This window comes from Varanus komodoensis, unplaced genomic scaffold, assembly GCF_004798865.1.
Source record: "Varanus komodoensis strain SLA01 unplaced genomic scaffold, ASM479886v1 scaffold8, whole genome shotgun sequence".
NCBI classification, from domain to species: domain Eukaryota; kingdom Metazoa; phylum Chordata; class Lepidosauria; order Squamata; family Varanidae; genus Varanus; species Varanus komodoensis.
Genome location: NW_025336481.1, coordinates 2,298,418 through 2,324,690, shown reverse-complemented (window position 1 = coordinate 2,324,690; position 26,273 = coordinate 2,298,418). Strand labels below are relative to the sequence as shown.

Genomic DNA, 26,273 nt, shown 5'->3' with positions numbered 1-26,273 from the left:
TCAGTTCTCGCGCTCGCAGGCGTGCTCGGGGCCCTTGACGCAGGCCGACTCGTGGTGCTTGTTGAGGTACGACTTGAGCGCGAAGGTCTTCTCGCAGCGCTTGCAGCGGAAGTGCTTGAAGGCCGAGTGCGTCTGCATGTGGGCGCGCAGGTTGGAGCGGTCGGCGAAGGCCTTGCCGCAGTGCGCGCAGCCGAAGGGCTTCTCGCCCGTGTGCGAGCGCATGTGTCCCTGCAGCAGCCACGGGCGGCTGAAGGCCTTGCTGCACACGTCGCACTTGTGCTTGAGGTTGTGCGTCAGGATGTGCATGGCCAGCGCCGGCATGGACACGTAGGCCTTGCCGCACGTGGGGCACTTGCGCGCCATCTTGCTGTCCAGGCTGCGGTGCGTCTGCTTGTGCCGGCTGAGGTTGGAGGAGGTGGCGTAGGTCTTGCCGCACTCGCTGCACGCGTGCCGGTGGCTGCCGCGCCGCTGCCCCTCGCCGCGCCGCCGCGAGCGCCCGTCGGTGATGAAGAACGCGTCCATGGAGTAGCTCTCCGTGACGGCGGCCTCGCCGTTGAAGTAGTGCGAGGACAGGCTGGACTGCGGGCTCTCGGGGTCGCTGTAGTCCTCGTGGATCGGGGCGTAGACCGCGTCCGAGCGCAGCCCCGGCTTCTTCTTCTCATTCTTGTAGCTGGACGCCGCCAGGCAGCTCTGGAGGTACCCTGCGGAGAGGGGGCGACAGGCGCGGGCACGTCAGGCGGGCAGTCAAGGGGCGGGTCAAGGGGCGGGGGGGGGGTTCGGGTCAGACCCCTGCTGGAGAGCCTGGCAGCTGCTTCTTGGGGTACCTTTGTGTCCTGCCCAACAGCTGGCGTTCTGGGGTGGGTTTCAACCGTGAAAACGTGATAGGCAGCACAGTAAGCAAAAACAGAAGGCTACAGCTGAAAAGCATTTTAAGACTCCCCAGCAGTGTAAAGATTTAGAAATTCAGTGGGCTATTTTGAAGCAGCGGGAGCGAAAGATTGCTCACGATACGGCACCAGAGGTGCCAGGTGGGGCTCTTTGGGGAGGGCATGGAACAACAGCCCAGAAGACCCTCTTCTGAGGGGCTCCAGTTCCACATTCATCTGGCAAGAGGACCTGGAGAGATCCCCTAAAAATTACCTTGGAGTCCAGGCAGGCACATTTGGGTGGAGGCAGTCAAGCTCTTTAGGGCTGTGAATGTTCCCTCCAGCTCTTTGCACTGGGCCCTGGACCCGGACTGGCAGGAAGTACAGATGGAAAAGTACTTGCAGCTGGAGAAGGAGCGGAAGCAACGGACCATCCCTGTAACAATCTCACTGCCCCCCCTTGAACTGGCCAGCATTTCTGGACCATTTTCAAGGGCGGCCCCCTGCGTAACACACTGCCGTTGTCCAGACGAGTGCTCGCTGGAGCCTGGGTCATGGCATCAGGTGTTCTCTGTCCAGATAAGGACGTAACAATCAACTGGGACATAAAAAGCCGCTTTGCGCTGGGTCAGTCCCTTGATCAACTTACTTACTTACTTACTTACTTACTTACTTATTTATTAATTAAAACATGTCTATGCCGCCCCATTCGCCGAAGCCTCGGGGCGGCTCACAACATGAAATTGTCTCAGTCTTTCCTTCAGTGATGTGGCCCAGGCCTCTGCACCTTCCAGAAGGGGTCCTTCCCAGACGTAGCTGGAAATACCAGGGGCTGAGCCAGGGATGCTATGACCAGGTTTGCACAACACAACAAGCCATGGGGTTTTTTTTTACCATTGCTTCTCTGTCGTCCAAACCCAGGCATGTGTGGTACAAGTCAGGAGTCCATCTCTCCTTCTCCCAGCAAGTCTCTTCCCCTTCCCCAGCTGATCTCAACAGGAGGCTTCTGGCTAAAGTGTTTGATTAATTCATGGTGGCCAGCCAGGGCTGTTTTTGTGCTAGAGTGTGGCTAAGGAAGGGATTCGCACCTGGGTCCGGGAGGCTGCGAATGGCTCTCTGAGAGAGGGAGTGATGCCAGGCTTTCAAAAGGAGGCCATAATCAAGCCGCCCCTGAAAAAGGCTAACACGGACCCAGTGGATGTGAATGTTTATAGACCTGTGGCCTACGTTTCCTTCCTGGGCATGTTGTTGGAGCAGGTGGTGGCCGGGCAGCTCCAAGCCCTCTTGGAGGGAATGGGCTGCCTCGAGCCATTTCTGTGGGGTTTCAGACCTGGTTTTGGAGCGGAGACGGCCTTGGTCACCCCGCGGGATGAGCCCAGCTGGGAGAGAGATGGGGGAGTGCGACCCTGTTGATTCTCCTGGCCCTCTCAACGACTTTTGATACCATCAGCCAAGGTTTCCTTCGGCATGGGCTGGCTGGGTAGGAGGTACTGCTTTGCAGGGGCTCTGCTCCTACCTGGCTCACTGATTCCAGAAGATGGCACTGGGGGTTTGTTGCTCTGTGCCATGTCAGTGATGCCATGGGGTTCTGCAGGGCTCTGTCTTACTTCCCCTGCTGTTTAACATCTACATGAAACTGCTGGGAGAGGTCCTTTGGAGATTTGGGGTGAGATATCCTCAATATGCAGATGCTACTTGGCTCTGCCTCTCCTTTTCAGAGCACTCAGGTGAGGTGGTGACTGTTCTGAATCAGTGCCTGCACTCGGTAATGCCTGGATTCATCCAACTGAACTCCCCTCCTCTCTTCCTTACCAAAAGGAGTTGGTTCCACCCTCAAGGAAGTTTGCTGTGCTTGTGGACCATGCGGCAGGGACACCAGACATTAGTGTTTGATGTGATGTCCAGCTAGTGGGCTAATTAAATGATTCCTCTCCCCTTGATCCTCCCCAAGAGAATTAAAAACAGTTTGTGCACATGGCTTCTGCTTACCATAATTGCTTGTGCAATCTATGCAAGGAGAAGGGCCTTTTCAGTCATGGCCCCCATTATGGAACAAGATCTCCACTGAGGTCCACCTGGCACCAACTTATTACCTTTTCAGCACCAGGTTAAGACTGTTCTTTACCACAGGTAATTTAATTAGTTTACTCTTATTAGCTCCTTAAACAGGTCTTATGATTTAATTTGGATAAGCTATTGTAACTTTTTAATGTGTTTTAAATTGGTTTCATATTTTAATATGCTAATCTTTTTTAGGATTTTTAAAATGCTGTTTGTATTTTTCTGTGTTGTTGTAAACTGCCCAGACAGCTTTGGCTATTGGATGGTATAGAAATTAACTAGCTAAATAAATAAAGCAGCAGCTGGTCTTGGGCGTGAAAGCCAAGAACTATTTCGGCTCTTGGACAATGTAGCAATGTAATAAAACAGTCTCCTGGCTGGGGAAGACACGACCTGGCTGGCCCCAGTTCTGCATCTTGGGTCTCCCTCTGTGCTCACATCGTGACTACCAGATCCGGCCAACCTTCTCCCCACACAATCCCCACTGCCAACCTATTTTCTGTAACCCCTTGCCTGAGATTTGGTTGGGGAAAGTTTGCGTCTCTTTTGTGATCTTGGAGGTGGTCTAAGAAAGGTCAAGGATGGGCTGGTTTGCATGATTACCATGGGTTCAAGAAGACACCATGGCTTGTTTAACCCACACTTATGCTGGGCGCCATGGGACTACCCAGTCAGCCACCTGGGGCAGCTTGCCATGTTCTCCAAACCTTGGATGTCAGAGGGAAAAACCATGGACTGTTATTTTAACCCATGGTGATCGTGTGAATGGACCTTATATGGATTTTGGAAATATTTTTATGGTCCACACAATTGTGCAAGGGTTTTTTTGTTAGTTTTATTTTTTTGAGGGGGGATTAGTTTGTAAAATGCAATTTAAATGGAAGAGCTCTCTATTTGTCTTGTGAAAAACATGTGTTGGCGTGGCTGTTGCTACCAGATGCTTAATTTAGCAAATAATCAACATATTGTTAACCATGTTGGGCTTTGCTGCTAAATAATTTTTAAACATGTAATTACAATACAATGAAATACATTTTAAAGGGGAAGAAAAGATTTGTTTGATGCGAACTGTGTGCATATCCCAGGAGAATACACACCTAAACATGTTGTATTTCTGAACCCTTTAAAACTATTCGTACTAAATTGGGCAACACATAGAGTTGAACATGCTGCGTGCGTGAGATTGTGTCTCCAGGTTGAAGTCCAAAACTTGCTCCTTATCAGGACAAAGCTCCAGCAGAACTCAAGGGCAAGAGTGGAAAAGAGGCAAGGCGTGGACACAGAGGCCTAACCAGGGGGTGGGAATTGAAGCTGCCCGTGCCAGTCAGCAAGGACAGCTCAAGAAAAGCTGGAAAAGAGGGAGAACAAGGAGAAGGTTCCTGGTTTGGTGTATTGATGGAGGTCCTACTTTTGCACGTCCCACTGGGAGCAGGCAGCTCTGACCCAAGTGAGGAGTAGGTTCCGCTGCCTAGGCCTCTCCTGGAATCCCCCTGAAATAGGTTGGCGTGAGTCCAGCCCAGTCTCAGGCAGAACGAGGCATTTCTGGCCATCTGCTCCTTCCCTGCAGACAATGGCACAGAGAGAGATGGCGGGATTCCCAAGATGGACTGACGGCCACCCGTCTGGGAGTTTCAGGAGCGGGCTGGGCAAAGCCACAGGGGAGAAAGCTGTGTGTGGCCTCTAGCCCTGAGGCTCCATGCGACCTCCAGGACCAGAGGAGGCCTGGAAGGTCAGCCCCTGAAGGCCGTTCTGCTGAGTGGAGCAAGGTCTGCCCAGTAGGGCGCCCAAGCCCAGGGCTGAGGTCTCGCCTGGTCTGGTTCCCAGGGTCTCGCCGGAAAGACGGGCTTCCCGCCACCAGGTAGCAGCAGGCTGGAGGTGCCCAGGCCTCGCTGGAGAACGCGGCAGGAGAAGCTCGTCCCGGGCACCGAGCTGCGGCTTCTCCTCTCTGTGGGAGCTTGGCCATGCCCCACAGAGGGGTGGGTCTGGGCTCCAGGTTAGGCTGAGTCAGACGGGGAGGCTATTGATTCCCTGGGCTCGGCTCCCTGGGAGGCCCAGGGTCCAAGTTCTTGGTGAGCGCGCCCAGCATTCATGGGGGCTTGCTCGGAAGCACACGTGCCGTTCCCGCCCCGGAGGACCTGCAGCTCCCCACACCAAAGGGTGGCCGTGGGGCACTCAGTCCCAAGGCACCCAGCAGGAAAGCAGCCCCCCCCCCCCCGTGGTTGCAGAGGCAGCGCCTCTCTTTCAGGCCGACCTCTGGCTGACGTTTGGGGTGCCACTGCTGACCCACCGGGGGCTCAGTGTCCCCGGGCTTCCCTTCAGCTTGTCTCTCCCTGGAAGGCCATGCATGCTTGGAGGGACGGGTGCTGGCAGGGTTCGACCCACCCCTGCAAGGTCCACATCCCCACAGGGACTCGTGATGTGGGGAAGCCCATCTTGGGTGTGGGGTCCTTCGGATTCCCCGGACCCAGCTCCCCGGACTCTGGTCTGCCTTGTAGCAGCCTGGCACATGGGCAGAACGCTCTCCAGGAATTGGGTCTCATGCGCCCCACAAGCAGCGCCCCATAGAGAAGCCTTTGTTTGTGCTGCTGCACCCCACACAGAGGAAGACAGCTGGCTGCGCAGCCGTCGTCGTGTGAGCGATCGCAGACTTCCTCTTGGCTCGCCTTCCAAAAATGGGGGAGAGCAGACGAGGAAATCCACAAATGCCAGGGGGTGGATTCTGAGCGAGTGAGCAAACACGCAAGCCAGCAGTGCTGATGCCGAGAAAGGCAGACCCCCGGAACGGGGGCGGGCTTGGGGGTGTCCTGCCAGGAGCCTTCAAAAGCTGGAGCTCCAAACTACATTTCCTAGCAGAGAAAGCGTGCCGCCAGGCCTTCTCATTATGGATTGCAGGGGAATAATCCTCCCTCGCTCGCTGGCTCGCTCCTTCTCTCCCCCTCTTTCTCTCTCCCCACTTTTTCCAGAGGGAGGATGTGGCGTGGAAGAGCCTGGTGAACAAAGGAGCATCAGGCACACGGCTCGGATCCCGGCTCCGGAAGCGCTCGTCCTCCTTTCTCTGGGGAAATAAGAGGAACTGAAGTGGAAAGGAGCTGACCTCTTTCTCTGGCCTGTCTCTCCGCCCTGTCCAATTTCCTTTTGACTGACGAAAGGAAAGGCAGCGCCGTGACAGGTCAGCGCTTGAAAGAGCCTCTGCGTGGCAGCAAGTGGCCAGATTCACGGGGAACCGGCAGAGGCTGTGAATGAATGCAATTAATTAATTTCGTTTCCATACTGCCCCAGAGCCGAAGTGCTCTGGGTGGTTTACAGCTGTGTGTAAAAAAAAAAAAGATAAAATGCAAATATAAAAACAAGGCATTAATATAAACTAAAAATATCTAAAATAGGCAGGGCAACGGGCCTGTAAAAGGGGAATACAATCTTCTGGGTTGGTAGCCCCCTTGCACCCCTGGGTGGCTGAGCTGCTCTTGAAAAGCTTTGGCGTAAAGGGCCATCTTAACCTGGTGCTGGAAAGAGGACAAATTTGGCACCTCGGCAGGAAGGTTCTTCCACAGAGGGGGGCCGCCACGGAGAAAGCCCTTCCCCATGTTGCCTCTGTCCAGGCCTCCCTCTGAGTTGACCCTTGGAGGAAGCCCCCGGGGGCTGACTCTTGTGCCCAGGTGGGCTGTGGCTGGGAGTGGTGCTCCAGCCGGTTGGGATGCACCAGAGGTGCAGTGGGATATTCCCCTGGGCTGCCAGGGTGCGGACGGGTGGCCTACCAGGAGCTGCTCAATGGGCGTGGGGCACAGCCATGCCCTGGGTCAACAGCGCCACCATCCCCTCTCCTTCCAAAGCCTCGAAAGCCTCTGCCTAACCTGGCAGCCTGCTCCAGATGTGTCGCACGGCAGCTGCAGCACATCTGGGGCAGCTCAGCAGGCTGCAGAAAGATACTCTGAAAACGGAGCCCAGCTTTCGCTTTCATTTCCCCAAACCGAGGCATCTGATAGCAACGAAATGGGATGCATTTGCAGGCGGTGACTTAAAACACTCACAAGGCTTCCGAAGTGCCGATGGGGGCGTGGGGCCAGATGTCTCACTCAGCATTCGATTTGCTGGTAAGAACAGCTGGAGCCGAGGAGCTGTGAGGAAACGGTTCGCTTGGAGAAAGAAGGGAGAAAACGGAGCAAGTTGTCCTCTCTGCACAACCACAGAGCTCATTCCTCTCAAGGAATTGCAGTCCTAAGTATTCCAGTTTTTAAGGCCGCAGCCCATAGGTGTCCCATTCGAAAATCCCCATGATGTAAACTATGGAAAACAGAATTATACATACATTTGCCCCCAGGGCGGTTTTGATTTAAATCACAATTTGAATCACTAGTCAGCAAGACTAGATTTAAATCACGCTTTTCTGCATAATTTGCACACCTGCCCGCCTTACCCGTGGGTAGAGGAGCTTCGTTAAAATACTTCCCAACTGGGTCTCTTTTGCAGCCTTCTGCCATTATAGGTTTTCTCCTCCAGGGAAATAATAATATGATAAATCTCAGGCTATACACAGAAAGATCCGACAATTGTGGCTCCTTCTGCTCAAAAGTTTCATTTTCGTTTTTACTGCTTGCCCCTCCCTCCTCAGACTTAGCTTCTTGTGCCTGTCTATTCCACTCCTCACAATCTTCTTCTATTCATTGGATTTTTGAAACTTTGCACTTAGGAGGTTGATTCTGTGTACCTAGATTTGCAAAGGAACAATGGGATTCAGGTCTTTTTCTCAGCTCTGTATGTTTATTTTATAACATTTCTGCTGTGAAGAAGAGGCATATTATCTCTGCAGGCACAAATTCACTGTTCTGAGAACTGTAAAACCAAGCATTCTAGACAGAAAAATTGCCCAGTAATCTTACAGAAATCTGGTTATGGAATTAATTCCCCCCCGCAAATTTTAAACATTGCATGAATATACAGCCTCATGCTGCATTATTAAAAACTAATCCTTATTCCTTGATGAATAGCCTTTGGACCATAATGTATCTTAAATGGACGACTATCTTTGGATAGATTTTTCCTCAAAAAGAATTTTGTTTTTAAAAAAAACAATTTAAATTTTAAAGATCCAATTTAAATTAGAAATCCATTAAAAATATTCACCCTGTTTTCCCCTAGTTTCTCAGTTCTGTCTTCTCTAAGATGATGTTACCCGTCACACATGGATGATTGAAAACAGACCAACAGAATGTTCAATACTTTACAAAGGTGCTCCATGCCAAATAAGGAATGTGAAAATGAATTGTAGCTGTGAACTTTTTTTAAACTTGAGGGTACAATCTAGCTTAATATAGGCATTTAAGGTGCTAATCCTATGCATTTTAGGTAGGAAAAGAGGCACACAGGGAAACACTGAGAGTTGTGAGCCTTGCTTTCTGTCTAAAGATGCGTAAGCTTTTGTCTTTACTTTAGTCACACTTACCACAAAATGACATTTATGGTGCAATCCTTGCTTGGGAGTTACTCCTCATGAACTGCCTTCTCTGTGAACATGTACAGGATCGCACTGCGGCACAGCTAAGGGATCCCTCCCATTTCTCCCTTTAAAACCACCGTGGTTGAATTTGCCTGTTGCTCTGTATAGGTGTTCAACCTGGAGCGTGAAGAAAGCTGACCGGGGGAAAACAGATGCGTTCAGACATGGGGCTGGAGGAGAGCTTCGTGAATCCCCTGTACTGACAGAAAGATGAACTAGATGGTCCTGGATCAAACCAAGCCAGAGCTTGATTGCCCTAGGAGCAAACCTGACAAAAACAGAGGCTGGCATACCTCAGAGCCATCGTGAGAAGGCACGGCTCGTTGGAGAAGGCAGTCATGGTAGGAAAAGTCAAAGGCAGACAAAGAAAAGGAGGACCAAATAAGAGAGGGATGGACTCCCTCAAGGAAGCCCCAGTCCTGAGCAGGGCTGTGGAGAATGGGGCGTCTTGGAGGGCCTTCACTCAAAGGGTCGCCAGAAGTCAGAGATGAGTGTCACACGTGGAAAGGCAACCTTCATTTTTGCCTAAAAATACTTTCAAAGGAAGCATTTCAATTCACTCTTGCTTGGAAAGAAGAGATCGAGGGTTTTATCTGATGAGATGTAAGCAATGAACTGAAGACCGGCAGAATGACTAAATATTCCTGATGCAAGTATAAGATGGAGACTTGGTTTGTGGATGCTCACGCCCGACAATGCGCTTATCTTACAAAGGTCATAAGCCACTTGGTTCTTTTTATTGGAAGAAAGGTTCTTGCTGGAAGCAGCTTCTCACTTTCCGGAGTTGTTTGCCCTCTTGTTTGGCAAACCACAAAAAACAACCAACTACCCCGCAAAGGCACAATTGCTCCCTGGCACTGCACGTTTAAATCAGTTTAAGAGCAAGTTAGCTTTTATGGTTTCCCGCAAGGAGTTCTGGGGGTTGTAGTCTTGGAAAACTGCTGGGAAGGCTTTGTTCTTGCCTTTGCAAAGCTACAGTTCCCAGTGCTGCTCAGCTGGGGAAAACAGGGAACCCAGAGCTCCTGAAAGGAGAATTACGCTTGCACAGGTGATGAGCTGTAGACGGCTTAATGCATCGCCATTTCTCGGTGTTGACAGGGTGTCCTGGCTGCAGAATTCCTCCAGACATGCGACCATTTGCTATCTATGGCACATTTTTTGTGATGGTGGGAAACAGGCAGATTGGGACGGATCAGGGCAGCTTTGCCTAACTAGTGCATTTAGGGCTTCAGCTCCCATTAGCTCCAGCCACCTGATGGCCAGGAATGCTGGGCATTGTATTCCAGAACTTCTCCAGGACACCATGGTTGGTGGAGCCAAATTAGGGGAGAAGGTTAATAGGAGGCCTCTAGAAAGGTAAAGTCCTCTTGGCTTCCATCTCATCCCTAGAGAAGCCATCCTGCAAGCAAGGAATGGGCAGAGGGAAGAACTCCGTGCAGAATTGGGAGATGGGGGTTCTTGCCCCTGCTTGGCCCTGTGGCTTACTGGGTGACTTTGGGCCAGTCCCTGACTCCCAGTCTGGCCTACAAAACAGGGTTGTTGTGAGGATAAAATGGAGAGGAGGAAGACTGCCCTGGATCCCTGGCAGAAAACAAATCTGGGGTATAAATATAATAACTATCATGCCTAGTAGCCAAAACTCTCCTGGTAGTTTACAACATTAGAGTCTGCTGGTTGCTCTTGGGATGGTTTGCAGTGCTTCTCAAGCGTTTCTGACTCATAGTGGTTCAATAAAAGCACGTCTGGCTGAAAGTTTTTGGAAATATCTCTGCCGGCACAGGCCGTATGCCAGTCATGGACCCCTTTGCCTTGGGCTCCTTGTTTGGTCAGAAAAAGTCGGATGAAGCAGTGGGAAAACCCGGGAAGGTTGCAAATAATAATAATAATAATAATAATAAAAAATAGAAGGTGGCAGTGATGTCTGCGACCTCCTGTAAAATTTTGTGAATGAAGCCAGAGCATTGTAGAACCAACTGCTCTAGAAGCCCTCTGTGTCCAAGAGAAAAGGGCGCAACGGGCAAAGCAGCCAGCCTTTCTCGCTTGAGTCGACAGAAGAGGGCTATCCTGGAGAAACAAGCCAGCAACAACCCAGCAGCAGCATTGCTGGGTTAGGGAAGAATTATTTGTGTCCGCAATCCCTGGTAAAGTCCACTCAGGAGAAGGGGTGGCCCAATCCGTAAATGGGACCCATATGCAAAAGAAGGCCGGTACAAGAGGGGCCCGCTGGGAGAAAGGGTTTTGTCCCCCCTCCCCCAGGGAGATTTCTGCCAACCTTGTGACCTCTATCTGTTTGGCACTCTTTCTATAAGCTCCGCACAGTGGTGACGCATCTCTCTCATGCGCACACACATACAGATGCACACCAGTGCCCTGCTTGCCATTCCGTGCTCCAGCAAGGCTGGCTTTGGACTGTGGCGAGCAGCTGATGGGGTGCGTGTGTTGTCCAAGCACAGACTTGGGCCAAAATGGCGGACGGCTCCTTGGTTTTTCAAATGGAGCAGGTTAAATTATAGCGGGCCTGGCAAGCACAGCAGCAAGCGGTGGCGACTGCATCAGAATGGGGGGCATTACAACTGTTTTAAAATAGATCATTAGGCGGTTTCTATTTTCATCTGTGAAATGTTGGGAGAGATGGCTATTTTTACGTGATGAATTCAGCGGATGTTGACATTTTCCTATGCGCTCAGCAGGCCTTGTGATCGGAGATCTAGGCATCTCAGGCACTTTCAGAACATCCGAAGAGCAAACTGAAGCACCGTCGTTGCACGAAGGGGCGTCTGAGCATCACGCTTCGGTTAATTTCTCGCTTCTCTCCTGAGCCCGAACGCAAACCCAGACACAAGCTGGGAGGGAAGCCTGTATACTTTTGAGTGTGTGCGATGATCTGCAAAGCAGCAACAAAACATCTGGGGGAAGTTCATTGCAGAAACGTGCACAGTTAATGTGTCCACGAGGAAAGATGCACACAAAAATTGTTGTGTTAAAACATCATCAGACTCGAAATCTGGTACAGACACAAGCGGGAACATGCTTTGGGATGGAGATTGAAGATCACAACTCTGAAAAGCACTGAAAGAGGGAGGGCGGGAGAAGGCTTAGCATTTACCTTCAGCAGCAATGAGAGTTTGGGAGGATGGTACCACTAGGGTGCAGTCTAAAGGAGTCCCATAAGCCTGCAGACTTAGAGGATTCTGGGTATCCTACACAGCAGGGTGGGGGGACTTTCACCTCCGTGCGCCTCCCTTTCTGCATTTCTGCTTTCTAGCTGGGGAGTTTCCGACAGGGACGTGAGGAAGCTGAGCACTGCCGGAATTCCTCATATCTTGGCAGCCCAGTCGCCTTCCTTCATCAGCCTCAAGACAACCTCTTTACCCTTCTTTAGGGTTGGTCTGAACGATCCTGGAGAAGGAGCCAGAGTGGTTCCTTCTGTGGTGGTGGATCCCCAGCACCAAGTTTGGGAGCATTTCTGTTCTGGGACCTGAGGCTCTGAAAAATCCTAGGTCCCCCCCGGATGCTGACTGGAGGCTCCAGGATCGCTCTGCCCAACCGAGGAGAGGGCCTTGTTGGATCACTTCAAAGGCCTCTGCTCCAGCACTGTCTGCTCCAAAGCGGCTGGCCAGGGACCTCTGGGGAGGAACCCCGGAAACAGAGCAGGACGGCGAGGCCGTGCCTTGGCGTTTGCTCCCCAGCACGTAGACTCCAAGGCTAAACTGTTCCTGAATGAGCAGGTTCCAAGCAGCCCCTGTGGCTAGTAGCCCTCAGTACACCCATCCCAAAGTGACTAATCCCTTGAAGCCAAGCGCTTGTGCCACCCCTTTCCAGTCGCTTCTCTGTATGCTGCACACACACCAAGGGCTCTGTGCAGTCCTGCGCAAATATTTAGAAACGTAGGAACCGAGCGAGGTAGAAGGGGTCTCCCGGGCCATCTAGTCTGACCCCCGGCTCCAGCCAGCTCCGCTCACGACATGCCCACCCTGTGCATGTCCAGCCCGTCCTTGAACAAGCTGGACATTTAGCATTTATAGAAAACAGCAAGAAAGAAAGGAAAAGCCCGGCAAAATCAGGGTTGCCTTCTCTCTGGAGAGAGGGCAGGGCTGTGACCCCCAAGCAGGATAGGGGCCTCCCAGTCCCTATACTGGTCCACTGGGCGGGACTGGGCCTTGCCATGCCCTCCCCCTCTGCAGCCGCCGTGCTGCAGGATTGCGTTGATGGGAGCAGGGAGACGCCCGGGGGCCTGTCAGCATTTCTTAATGCTGGGCCTGGCTGCTGGCTGAGCTTTCGCTTGCTGATGTTTTTGCTGGAATGGAGAACAGGAGGGGCACCTTGCTCAGCGGCGAAATGCCTCCTTTGCACACAGGAGGACCCAGATTCCAGGTAGGGCTAGGAAAGAACCTCGCTCCGAACTGCAGAGTCGCTGCTGCGTGGCTGTCTCTGCCGTACTCGGCGGGATGACTGGAAGCCTAAATTCGGTGTACAGCAGAATTCTCCGGTGGCCAAAGGCCCTTCGGATGCCAGCCCCACAGCGGTTCAAGAAGGGTTTGCGTTGCCTGGCCTGAACTTGCTGCTGCCAGCAATCTCCCTGGCTGATCCTGTGATCTCTGGTTAATGCAATTTACCATGGTTAAACAAACGATTAAAATAAGCACGCCTTTCAGGGCGCTGTTCCAGAACTGACCATTTGCCCTAACATCTGTGCTTTACGGAAGCAAATCCGAAGCATCTCTCCCATTTGGAATGTTGCAGCCACAGATGGGATTCATTTGGCGAGCAGCAAATGTGGTCCCCCAAATAAACGGACGTTTTATAACATCACGACCCTGCAATGTTTGCTCCTTGGATTTTTCTCTCCCTTTCCCCTACGCTGTTTTGAGTTTGAAGGCAGATAAGAGAAAGAGGGAAGAGCTTTACAGCACAAATAGATTTTAGCTGATCGTCGGCAGCACAATATCTGGGTTGCCCTTATGGATAAGAGCGCATCATTCCTCTGACTCCTTTCTGCTCCAAACAGCAGCATCCAAGTTGTCCCCATCTGGGCAAACTGGGTGCAGTTTGGGATGGGTCATGGGGATCCGGCCCCCCCAGGCAAGTCTGCAGTGCCTCTGCTGCACCTCTCGCAAGAGCCTTCCCCCTCAAAGGGGTTATTAGATTGGACAGTCTTTGCCAAACACCACCAGCTGAGCATCTTAAGGACTAGTCACACCGCCAGCACTTTCAAAGCAATGGTGCAGCTCTTTGTCTGCGGCAGAGATGGACTCGCCAAGCCCCTGAAAGCACAAGATCATTAGAGAGGCTGCGCAGGAGCCGGGACTCATCCAGTCCACCTCCCGCCGTGCACCGGTGGAGTTCAGCACCATGGATTCCTCAGCACTACCTTAGCTAGCTCATCCAGGGAAACCGCACGGCGGGGGGGGGGGGGGGGGGGGGGGCACACCAGCAGCAGCCCCAGTATGTCTGTGTGGCCCAACACCCAGTGCAGGCGTTCCACACCTGCCCCGGCCTGAGAGGTCTCCCAGGGGGAGAGGTGGTGCGCCCAGCCACGTGCCACCCATCCGGGGTCCCCCCTCGCAATTTGCAGACTCGGGCCTTGGCCAACGGTCCAGCAGGGCTCCCCCGTTCTATCCCATCACGAGCCAGTCCCTCACTTCCCTCGGGGTCCAAAGCACCAAAGCACCCTTTGAAAATGCAGCTCTTCTACTGAGACTCTACAAGCTGTGCTCTAAATCGCCTTGCACCAAAGCCGAGAAGAGAAGCCTCTGCCCATGTGAAGAGTTGAAGCCGAGCTGGAGACTCCCCTCCAGCAGAGCTTCTGGCTCCACCCTCCACCCTCTGGGAAGCTCTCGTGCTCGAGGGCCAAGGCCGTGAACGGCGGTCCCCTCCGAATGAGCAGCTCGCTTCTCCTGATGCCAAGGCCGGGTCTTGTGCGCACTCCGCTTCCCCTCCCAGAACGACCTGGAGAAACGTCACTGCGTGCAGCTGATGGAGCGTCAAGGACTCCCTGCTGCCTGCTCCCCCGGTGAGGAGGATTCCCACATGCTGCCCCACCTGGGTTCCTCGCTACGCCCCCTTCCCCACCAACTAGCGGGGGAACATCGGGCAGAATGCTGCACGGCGCGCATTGTGGCTCCCCGTAATCCTTCCTGAACCTCTTCAAGATGGGGCGGTACTGTGATGCAGGATGGCTGAGCAGAGCCAAGCGCATCCACTCCCCCCAGGGGCAGAATTTGCCCAGGGGTGGGGGGTCCGGTGAGCAACCTAATTGCATAGATGTGTGTGCGTGCGTGCATTTAGGGAGGGCCCGCAGTCCTCATTTCTTTGCTAAACAGGCCACCCCTGGAAGCCCTGACCGGAGGGAGAGAGGGCTAAGGAGTGAAAGGCACACATCCTGCTCGCTAGCGTGTGCAAATGCACAGTGCCAAAGATCATGGCAGGCTGACAGGCAGCTCTGCAGCCCAGCTAGAATATTGATTATGATTGTTATTTTAGAAAGTGGGGGAGATGCCTGAGTGAGCGAAATTATATTTTGATAAAATTCATATTTTTATTCTGCACCCTTGTATCTGGTAAGATCACGGAGGCAGGCTGTCCTCTCCTCTGCTAGGGATGGTAGTGCTTTTTTTAAAATCCTCTTTTGAGAGGGAGGAAATGACATTCAGAGGGCTTTGCAGATATTCCGCCCCAGAGCCCTCTCCTCACCTCCGCTATGCAGATCTTTCCGCTCTTCCCCCTTGTTTACCCAGTGCAGTCACACTCGCTCGGTGGAAAAATGCTCTGCTCAGCAATTTTTCACAGCAGCGGCTCCCTCCCTGGTATTTTTCTTCCACAGGTTTCCTCGAATGGAGGGCTTGCAACGCTTTCCTACAAAGCTGCCTCCATCCCTACGGAAGACGCGGAGACCAGCAGTGCATTTACCTGCACATGGCTGGCATCTTTCATAGCGCATCAAAGTAACCGTCATTCAAACATCCCTTGTCTCAGCCGTCATGTGCCCAGTAGCAGCACATTTGTACAATAGGGTGTCTTCTTGGGACAATGGCTTCTAGGTGTGTCAACTGGGGCAGCCGTGTGGAAGTGTTAGGAAAGCACACTCTGTTCATGCTCAGAAGTGCATTTCCTAATTCGCTTCATCAGTTTATGTGTTGCTTGCCTTATGTTAAATAGATATATTTCTAAATGCAAATTCCAGAATTAAAATGCATCCTAAGACGTAAAAAAGCTCTTCAGTTAGAATGCTTTCAGTATTTAGCACCAAAACCAAAACACAGGAAGGACTACACAAACCAGCAGCCTAATCATTCAGGGAAAGCTTGGATACAGAACAGAGAGGAGTCTTTAACAGGTGCATAAATCATGCCACAGTTTGCACCTTCTGAACTAGGGAAGAATATTCTGGAAGAAGGGTGCCACCACTGAGAAGACCAGTTTCTGGGTTTTGGCCAGCTCCAGGTTGCGGTCCAGCCCGCAAGTTCTCCTCCCATGAGCTCAGCAAGCCCACATGTTTTGGAAACGAGGTCCAAAGTTCAGGAGCGGCCTTATCCCAAATCCAGCCACGGAATCTTCCAGCCCAGCTCTTTCTCCCCATGACAGATTGTTGCTGCTGTTGTGGGAAATCTTATGTTATGTTGTTATGTGGGCAATGTGCATTTTCAAAAGAGCACTCCTAAAATGAGCACTTTCCCCATAAAGTGTAAAAAATGTGCTCATTTATGGATGCAGACTTTAAATATTTTTTCAGCTATCCTCTTCAAGCTCGATTTAGGGGAGACAAGCATGGCCCAGGGTGTATAATCTGTGAACGTTAACAAATTACTTGCACTTCTCTGCTCGGGATCTCTTTGCCGAGACAGGCCAGGACAGCCCCACCTTCACCATCCTTCCACTGGCAGGCAAAACTTTTCTTGCTCAGGAGAGCTTTGGCTTGCTCAACTGTCTCGTGGCTGAACTAGATTTTTAATTTATTTCTTATTTCCTTTGAACAGCTGTGTCTTTAATGTGGTTGTATTTTAATTAAGCAATGTTGGATGCGTGCTTTATTACTGTCCTCCTTGAGCATTATTTCTCCTCGAAAGACAGAAACCAAGTAAAGGAACGTGTCGATGTGAGCGCACATTCTGGTGGGGGCACTGCTGGTGCAAAGCGTGGGCGGCCATTCAAGCGCCCCTCTCCTGGCATGTTCCCCGAACCCACAAGGGGTTTTGCGAGGGGATCCTAGCCAATCAGGGATGGCATAGTGGGCATGATGACACGTAACAAGTCTCACCCCTCAGCCAATCAAATTCGCCGTGGAGGCGGGTGACGCCTCTGTCTGCAGGGGCGCCTTATTTTATTGTCGTGCCTGTTCGGAGCTTCATAGGAGCTCTCCGCGGTGCTGAACTCAATTCCAAAATAGATTCGTCACCCTGGGGCACCATGGGTAGCTCCTGCAGCGCTCAAAATAAAAGCTGCAGTGGATAAGAAGCGGGCAGGAGCCAGAATCCTCAGCTTCCCCTGTGAATTCGGGTACACGGCGAGGTCGCTGGGCTTGAAGAAGGGATTGCCCACAGAAACAGGCCACTGGGATGCCATTCCTGGTCCCAGCACGCCACAGAGTGGCAGCCTCATTGCAATGTAGCACGTATCGGGCCCAGAACCAGGTCTGAAGGCATGGCAGCATCCACCCTGTTGAAGCTCAGCAGATCTGAGGCTGGCCTGAACTAGAAAGGGAGACCACTGTGAACCGGTTGCAAACCACCTTGAGTTCCACCATGGGAGAAAGGTGGGCCGTAAAGATAATAGATACTCAAATAAATAATAAATCAGCAGGAGCGTTCTCCTAGTTGCTTCTAATGGACGCTCATGTAGGTCCTTTCTGTGAGACCCATTAGCTGGCCCTCTCTTGGCAGTTCATAGAACGCATAAAACACTGCACAGGAACGATAAAAGTAGCATAAACTAGCCAAATATATTCACCAATGTACAAAATTAAAAAACAATTTAGAACTGTTTTAATGCAACTGGACCTGTTTAAAACCGCTGGCAGCCCAGCGTCGTATGAATGCCCTTGACTGTCCTGAAATGCCTGGCAGAAGAGGGCCGTTTTAAGCCGGTCTCCCAAAGATGGCAGAGTTGGTGCCAGGGGGGCCCCCCATGGCACAGTCTTCCATACACGGGGGCTGCTGTGAGGAGGGGGCTTAGAGCTTAAACCAGCACCAGAGCCGAGTCCAGCCCCCGGAGCTGCTTTCCGCCCGCGCTTCCACAGACCTTCCTCTGCAGCTCCGCGGACGCCGCACCCTCCCGGTGCTAGAGCGGGCGCCTTTGGGGGGATCACGGGGTTGCGCGTGGAAAACAGCTCCCCCGTTCCTCCTCGGGGCAGGCAGCGGCAGCCCCTGCTGGCCGGCCCCCTCGCCTCGCCTCCTGCTCAAGTCCAGCCCGCTCAGCACTCCACCTGGGCGAAGCAAATCCATTTTGATCAGCATCCTTGGAAGCTTCGGCTTCTCAAGGGCACCCCGTTTCCCTGCAACAAAGAACATGCCAAGCCACCTTTTTTTAATGCTTCGCTCAGCTTTTCCAGCAGCGAAGAAAGGGCCTCAAAGCCCCAGGCAGGTATTTGTGGATTAGGCGGGGGGCGGGGGGGCGGGGGGGAGAGCGAGCAGCACCGGCGTGCGCAGGCGTCCCCCGCTGCCCCGGCGCTGCCTCGAGACCGCTCGGCGCTGGTGGCTCCACGCACCGAAAGCCCCTTCTCCGGGGCTCGCAAGCGCGCGTCCCCTCCTCCTCCGGCCGCTCGGAGCATGCCTGTGCGCGGCCACGGCGGGCCTCCATCCCCGCTCCTCGGGTCACGGAGCCCTCCAGGCCGGCTCCCTGTTCGCACTGGCGGTGCCAGCCGCAGGCCTTCGCCCCCCCCCCCCCCCCCCCCGGGGGCCCCCCCCCCCCCCCCCCCCCGGTAGCAGCGCTCCTGCTCTGCCCTGCTCCGACCCCCAGCAGCATCTCCAGGGAGGCTGGAAACGGTCTCTCCTGGAACCGGCTGCCTGCCCGTGTTGGCAGTACTGGGCAAGCTGGCCAAGCCTGGAGCTCAGGATGTGGCAGCCTCCTTCCTTCCTCCCTCCCTCCCTCCCTCCCTCCCTCCCTCCAAATCCAACTTTTGGGAGGTTTCCTATCCCTTGCTCCTCTCCAGGTGGCCTCACCAAAGGAAGTGGTGGTTCCAAGTGCTGACGTTCTATTTTGGCACATGGGACAGTGTGGTTTCAATGGCTGGGGACCACCCAGACCGCTCTGGAGACGGGGAGGTCCAGAACCCTGATGACAGAACAAATCCCCACCCTCCGCTACACCCCCCGGCGGCCTCTTTTCACCCCCAGGTTGCTCCATTCAACCCCCCCCCCCCCACTTGCAGCATTCTCACCCCCTTAATTCCGCCCCAGCTCCTCCAACCAGTGCCTGGTTCACACATCTCACAGCAACCTGGGTGCGCATGCACGGCCTGGCTCTGTCCCTCAGCAAGTATGCCTGCAGGTCCCTGCATCCCCAGGCATCCCCTTGCTGCATTCACACATTACATTGCAGAAGGAAGGGCTGGAACAAGCAGGTGGGAAGGGTAGGGAAGCCAGACTTGGGCTGAAGACTGGGAGAAGCCTTCTGGCTGAGGGCTATCTGGCAGCAGGGGAGCGGCCGTGGGCTATTTTCTGGAGATATTTAAGGAGAGGCTGGGTGGCCCCTTCCTGGGGTTGCTGCCGCCGTGTCCTGCATACGGGGAGGCAGGCTGGACCGGATGACTTGGGACTGTGCAGCTCAGAAAAGGGGTGAGTGAGGGGAGACACGGAAGAGATGTTCGAAACAGCACATGGTGAGGGAAAGCGTCCCCCCCTGAGGCTGAACGAGGGGGGCGGAGGTGCAGGGCAGATCAGGGGAAGCTCGTCTTCACGCGGCATATGGAATTTGCTGCCACGGGAAGTGCCAAAGGCTCCAATCTGGCTGGCTTCAAAAGGGGATCGGAGAGATTCGCGGGGCGGGGGGGAGGCTGCCCAGGGCTACTAGCGTGCCGGCCAGGTGCCACCTCCTTCGGCAGAGGCGGCCTGCCTGCCTACAGTGGCTGCTGGGGAGCTGGGCAGGAGGGGGTCCTGCACCCGTCCTGCTGGAGGGATCCTGTGGGCAGCCGCTTTGCCATTGTGCATACGGAGCCCTGGACTAGAGGCACCTTGGGCCTGATCCAGCCAGGCTTTTCTTGCGTTCTTAAGTTCCCTTCAGCACTGCAGCTCCTTGATTTGAGGCGCACCTACAGCGGACCTACTGCAGGAACGCAGCGGCAAGAGTTAAGGGCCCTTTCTGCCAGCCGCCATCGGTTTCCAGGCTTGTTGCTCACGAAGGCTGGAATTTCCTGGTCAGCTACTGGACTGAAGCCGGCACTGCAAAGGGAGTGAGCGATGGCAGGTCAGGAGGCTTCTTTCCATCCCGTCCATAACAGGGGAAGTAAGTCCCTTGGCCAGATTTACCTTCCTCACCTGTCCGCTGGCAACAAGCAGGGGCTGAGGGCTGAGGTGAGGACGAGGCACGGCCTCGCAGGGGCTGGATCCTCCGAATGTCCCTTGCAATTGCCCCAAGGATGCTCAAAATGCCCAGGCAAATCTTGATGGCTCAGGTGGGGCCAATCTGTGCCATGCTGACCTCTGGGTGCGCGCCGTCGTTCCACAATCACGGGTGATTTGGCAGAAAAATGGAGCACACATTTAGTTTGTGTCTCCCCAGCCTTCTTGTACAGAACATGCTGGCTTGAGACCTGCCAGGCCTTGGAAGCATAATGCTTTTGGCAGATTGTCTTCTCACTCAGCTGAATCCTGCCTGGGGATGATAGGATTTTTAGTCCAGGGCCTTCCATCCTCCATTCCTTTCTGAACTGTGTAATTTCTCCTGGAGTAGGACAAAGAAAGACTTTCCTGCAAAGTCTCTGAGCTATTATCAAGGAGCTGTTTCCCCGAAGTAGGAATTCTACATCAGACAAAGAAGGCAGCGGGACATCACAAGGAATTTAGCTTGCTCTTTGAGTGAAGCAGAATTCACTTTCCAATCAGACCACATTAAAAGAAGGAAAATTAGACCCTGGCCTGGCAGGGTTGCCGAGGTCTGCTTTGCTTTTCATGAGAGCACTTTCTCCACCTTTGAAAATAGTGTCGGGGTTGGAATATGCCAGACGCTTGTATCACAACCCTATGAATGCTTCTTGGAAAGGAGGTCCTCAGACTTGGAACTGCAGCCATGGAAATAAGGAGCAAGCGTCCCCCTGAGCCAAAGCTTGCATGGAAACTGGTTTGCAATGGAATCATAATCACCATCATCATCCTCACAGTCATCTTATCCACTTCTGATTCTATTCTGTGTTTCAGCAACCCAGAATATTGTGCAGCAGGGGAGGGAGAAGGTGGCTTCTTATCCTTAACTCACTCAAATCCTGAATGTAGATTCCTATTTCTTTTCCTTTCTGCTGCAGCTGAAAAAGATATGCTTCTAAAAGTTGCTAGAACTCCTACCAGGTCTATGGCAAACCACCCAGAAATCTGCCAGTTGTCCCCCTTAAGACATCACAGAAGCCAACAATTTCCTGGGACGAGTAATATTCTTAGGGTTGGAGAAGAGGAGACTCCGAGGGGATCTTATAGAGACATACAGGTATGTGAAGGGTGTCACACGGTGGAGGGTCATGACCTGTTCTCCCCCAAGGTGAAGGAAAGGACATGGTCCAATGGGGCAAAGCTCAAGGAACCAGGCTTCAGGTTGGATGTCAGGGAGTACTTCTGGGCGATCAGAACCCCTGGCTATGGAATGGGCTTCCATGGGAGGGGTGGAGGCCCCATCCATGAGGGTGTTCAAGGACAGATTGGACAGCCACATGCTGGGGATTACACGAGCCGACCCAGCTGGATCCGGGGGTCAGACTAGATGGCCCAGGAGTTCCCTTCTGACTTGCTATGTTTCTAAGGTTGGATGTGAGGGGTGTATTTTTTTGAATTGTATCTGCTGACAAAGGCTAGATAAACTTGGGCCACAACCAGAATTGCAGTATCGGTGTCCACTGAAGGTATATTGAGAGCTTCTTTGGGGTCCGACTTTGACCAAGGAGACCCAGATTCAAACAGCTGCTCAGGGGCAAAGTTAACTGTGCCATCTTGACCCAAATGTTCCCCGACAGGGCCAACAATCTTACGGGGTTGTTTTAGGATAAAATGAAAGAGGGAGAAGCTGTTTGTTGCCCTGAGCTCCAGGGTGTGGGAGGGGGGAGAGGAGGGGGGAAATATAAGATGTAACAAATAATTTTAAGAACATGTAAGAGAACGTCACATGATTCATGAGCAAAGCTGCCATTTCTGCCTAGAAAGGAAAGTCTGTCTTCACTATCTCCAGTGACTGCAGAATGACAGCCTCAAAAAGGGGTGTGCTTTTAAGCCACAGACCCACTGACGAAAATTTGGCACACTAATTAAAATGAACCCCCATAAATCAATCAACTGAAACATTTGTGGATTAATCCATGCACCTCTTTCTGCAGGAGGACTTCCACGCTCCTTTCAAAAGCCGGTTTTGGACACAATGGAGCGCCTGGCCTGGCATGGCTTGGCCAACGCTTGGTGGCCGATGTCAGATGCCCCGCTTTCCCCTTTGCCTTTCCCCCCTCTGCTTTTTCAAGGGATGATCGCTCTTCCCTGGACTCCCTCCCAGGGGACAGGATCCATATGGTCCCATGGCTTTCTTTTGCCATTGATCTGCCCTCCCCCCAAGCTGCACCCCCCGCCCAAAGCAAGAGAAAAGAGCTTTTGCCAGTCAATTTCTCTTTGTTTTGCTTTGGTTCCACCAGGGCAGAATCAACTGCCTACTTCCTTGAGATGGTTAACAACCCTCTAGGACATTGTCTCGCGCATTCCCTGTGGGAGCACGGGGGAAACGGCACACAATGAGCCTGAGAAGAAACCAGGAGCGTCTGAACAGAATACGCCTGTGAGGCAGAGCTTGGCAACTCTTGCTACAAACGCTGGTCACACGTCACAGTACGTACCATACGAGTAGAGCACCAGAATAAAGGGTTCACAGCGTGAGACACATACACACTTCCACACACCCTGCACTTCCTCAGAAGCAAGGAGGTGAAGATCCGGCACTGCAGACATGAAACTTGGCATTCAGAAAAGCACGGTGTGACCGGCACCTGAAGGGATAAGGCAGGGTTGTTGCCAGTGCCCCAAAGCCAGCATGGGGTTGTGAACGTTGGCAGCTACCTTATCCCAGAACCACCCCAACCCAGGCAGCCTAGTACTGTTTGCTCTGACAGGCAGCGGCTCCTCAACAGAGAGGGGCTTTCTTTCCCAACCTGGTATTATTCACCGGACCATTCCCACAGGATGTGCCTTTCTAGGGACCAACAGACTCCCAGAGAGCTGGCACATAAAGACACACTTTGTTCTCTCACGGCCTTTGCTTCTGGCTGCCTTGTTCTACTCATAGTTGGGGACCAAGGGATCAAAACAAAACTAAATCTTCCAGTGGATGGCTTGGGGAAACAGGGGATTCTGCTAGGGATCAAAGCAGGTGTTCTACTGCACAGAAGAAAAGATGGCGGACCGAGGAAATGGGGAAGTGGTCCTTTAGTCATAAGATGGACAACAGGAAGGTAAGAGTGGTTGGCTGGCTGGCTGGCTGATTCGTTCATGTAAAGAAGCTTTGGCTCACAGGGTGGCTAAGAAGCCCAGAACGTCTATGCTCAACCACTTTTATCCTCACAACAGCCCTGTGAGGTAGGTTGGCGTCATGGTCTCAGCTCCATGGCTCCGCAGGGATTCGAACCTGTGTCTTCCCCCTACTAGTCAGGCACTCTGGCCCCTGCACCGTGCTGGCTGGCATGTACAAGTCAGCCACGGGGTCTTCTCTTTGCTCTAACACACCCCATGCCATGCCTTCCTGATTTAAGACGATTCCCCAGTGATTTCTTGTCCTAGAAGTACCCACCTCCCGAATTTAGGTCTCTATTTCCCTTCTTCCTCGCTTAAGCTGGGAAAAAAGAGTGTGCTTGGAAATGTGCTGGCTGGAGTGAAATTTCAGATGTCAGATGGAGGCTGAGCGAGATTTCCAGTAATGGGGGGTGGGGCTTGAACAGCCCCTAAGCAGCTGCCTGCCTTCCTCGCTGCTTTCCCAGCTCCTGGCACTGGGATTTTCCACATCCTCTGCCTTCAGATCCTTTTAGTCTCTTTTCCCCGTTGCTTGCCAATTTGCGTTCTCTTTGTATACAGCAACCCTTTCCAAATACAGTGCAAGAGAGAGGCTTGCTCCTTGCTCAGAGGCACTTCTGATTGTAGGAGTTGGGTTTCCTTGGTAGCTTATTTTTAAAATTAGAGCAGAACATATATAAGCCAGTAACATGCACGCGCTCTTGCCTCGAGCATTGGCAACTGGCATGCGCTGTGTTCGCAGTCCGTGCTTCTGTCGACCTCTTGCAGGAACGTGGGGCTTTTTTTGGATCCAAAGGGCAACGTTGGTTTGGACAGAAGAAATCCTGGCAACTCCCAGCATTCCCCAGATGTAGGACGGAAGATGTATAGGTTGTGCCTTAAGTCACCTTGACGCCTCCGTAGTGGGAAGGAGGAGGAGAGAAATGCATGCGTCGGATTTGTTTTGCCTTTTTAAAGGACCAGGCTGTGGCGTGTCAGATGCCTGACAGCTTTTCGCCAGCGTGGCTTCATCGCTAGATCGAAGATCCTCGCCTCACCTCTTCCCCAGGCACCCAGTAACCTTCAGGGGTGGGACCTGGGACAGGAAGGAGGGAATGTGGAGAGAGCTGAAGCCTTCATGGGCTAGATTTGGGAGGGGGGGTCCTCTCTGGGCTGGAGTTCCATGGAACACCCCTCTGTGGAGGCTGGGTGCTTCTGGACACGAGGCGAGACTGGAGGGGAGGGCGGTGAACATCCGGCCCCACGGGTCGGGAGGGTTGTGAGGCTCCAGGCAGGTGGCTGGGAGGGTGCTTTGGGTCTGCCTGAGTAACACCGTCCTCATCAATGGATCCCACACAGGCTTCTCCATGCACAAGGCTGGAGAATGTCCAACGGAGCCGAGCACCAAACGCCTGCGGGGTTCAGCGGATCGGGGCTCCGCCACATACAGGGCTGACCCTCCGTTCGGCAGGCCGCCACCGCCATGCAGAAGGGGATGGTGGGTGTTGGGAGCCGTAGCGCCTTTGGCTCATCAGTGAGGTGGGAAGAGGTTTCCCTAGGAACGCATCCTTAAAACAAAGGTTCAACCCCCAAAAGGCCGAATGGGTAGAGAGCTTGTTCTTCCTTTCCTTGGGTTCCATCCAATGCTTGCCCCCCTAACAGAAGTCCCATCGATTTCAATGGCTGGACTGAGCTGGAATTTGACTCCTGGAGGTTGGAGCAATGAACACGGCGAGAAAACAGGCATGTGCCAACCTGCGCAGCAAGGCGTAACTTTCAAATGAGGGCATGATCTTTTGGAAAAGTAAGAATGGGAAGGGTTCTCTTATAGGTCACCTGGCACCTCGTGGAGGTCACCCTACACCAGTATGGGAGGGCTGCAAATGGCGGGGGTGGGGGGGGAAGCAAAGCTATAAATCATAGGGGGTGCAAACGGAAGGGTTTGCTGCTTTGAGTCATAAACTTGGGGAAAGGAGAGCGGAGGAGAGCGCTGCCCCTGCCGCGCAGAGGAACGGGAGGGGAGCTGTCCGCCCTTTGTAAGGGGTCGATGAAAGGAAGCACATAAAGACCTTGAATATGGACTGCGGTCCGTTCAGTGGAGCAGCACGGAATAGCTCCGTTAGCCCCTCCGATGACCTTGGCCAAGTTTCTTCCCTTCCTCCCCGCCTCTTTAAAAAGACAGTTATGGTCGCTCGTTCTCCCATCTCATGCAGCACAAATGGGTTGGAGCTGTCTGCACTCCTCGTGCAAGCGGGGTCCATGTGACACGATCAGCGCCCCGGACACCCGCACCACCGCCCGCGGGAAGTTTGCGCCCCCCCTTCCTCCACAGGATCCCTGGCTGACGGCACCCTGCGAGGTCATCGACACTGCCCTTCCCCAAGCCACACACCCTTTCTCTGCCAGTCCTGCGCACGGGAGGGTCACGCACACTTGTGTGAACACCCCGGGAAAAGACTCCGGCTCCTCACGAAGGGCTCGCGTTGGATTTTGCTCCCTTCGGTTTTAGAGACCACCCCTTCTCCGAAGGCCCGCTGACTGCTGCAGGAGATGCCCACATCTGCCTCGCTTCCCTAGAGGCTCAGGAGCCTCTGTGGTTGCCGAAGAGGGGAGGGGCCAAAAAAGGGAGCCATTAGGCTCCCTCCCCCCAGTGTTCAATAACGGAGACTCCCCAGGCAAAGGCTCTGTGAAACGGCAAAGCACTTGTCCCCCATCCGGATACGGAACCTCCCGTCACGCAAGCCCCCGTGTGTCTCCCCGCTGAATGCGCACACCCGTTACGCGCGCCCCGCGCCCCCGCCGTGCCTTCCAGCCTTCACGGAGGCCTCCCCCCACCCCCGGTGCTTACCATCCTCCACCCCGGGGTCGCCGTCCCCCAGAGGCGCCGCCAGCTCATTGTACGAAGTTTCCAGGGGGTGGTACGTGGGGGTGGCCGGGCCGGGCTGGAAAGTGTCCGCCTTGATCTTCTTGACCAGGAAGGAGCGAGGCATGGTGCGCCGCGGAGCCGAGGCGCTGCCTGCCGCCTCCCGAGCCGCGATCAGCACTTTGGACAGCTCCCGGCCGCCGGCGCGCCGCTTGGGAGGGAGCGGGAGGCGGAGATGCGCGGCGCGGGCGGGGCGGGGCGCGCGGGGCGGGGCGGGGCGGCTGCCGAGGAATAGCTGAGCTCAGCAGCGCGGTCCTGCCCCCCCCCCC

General features: G+C 53.6%; 1 protein-coding gene across 1 annotated transcript; it reads right to left on the bottom strand.

Moving 5' to 3' along the window:
* On the bottom strand, positions 1-26,071 carry SCRT2 (scratch family transcriptional repressor 2). The gene is made up of 2 exons (XM_044455125.1): positions 25,930-26,071; positions 1-701 (listed from the first exon to the last, which is right to left on the bottom strand). Exons 1-2 carry the CDS (start codon positions 26,069-26,071, stop codon positions 1-3), a joined length of 843 nt encoding a protein of 280 aa, XP_044311060.1.
* Between the last annotated feature and the right edge of the window lie 202 nt (positions 26,072-26,273).

Excerpts from the sequence above, each read along its gene's own strand:
- SCRT2 (XM_044455125.1), bottom strand. The coding sequence starts at position 26,071 with ATGCCTCGCTCCTTCCTGGTCAAGAAGATCAAGGCGGACACTTTCCAG. Across the intron at positions 702-25,929 it reads CGACCCCGGGGTGGAGGATG|GGTACCTCCAGAGCTGCCTG; the intron begins GTAAGCACCGGG and ends CCCTCTCCGCAG.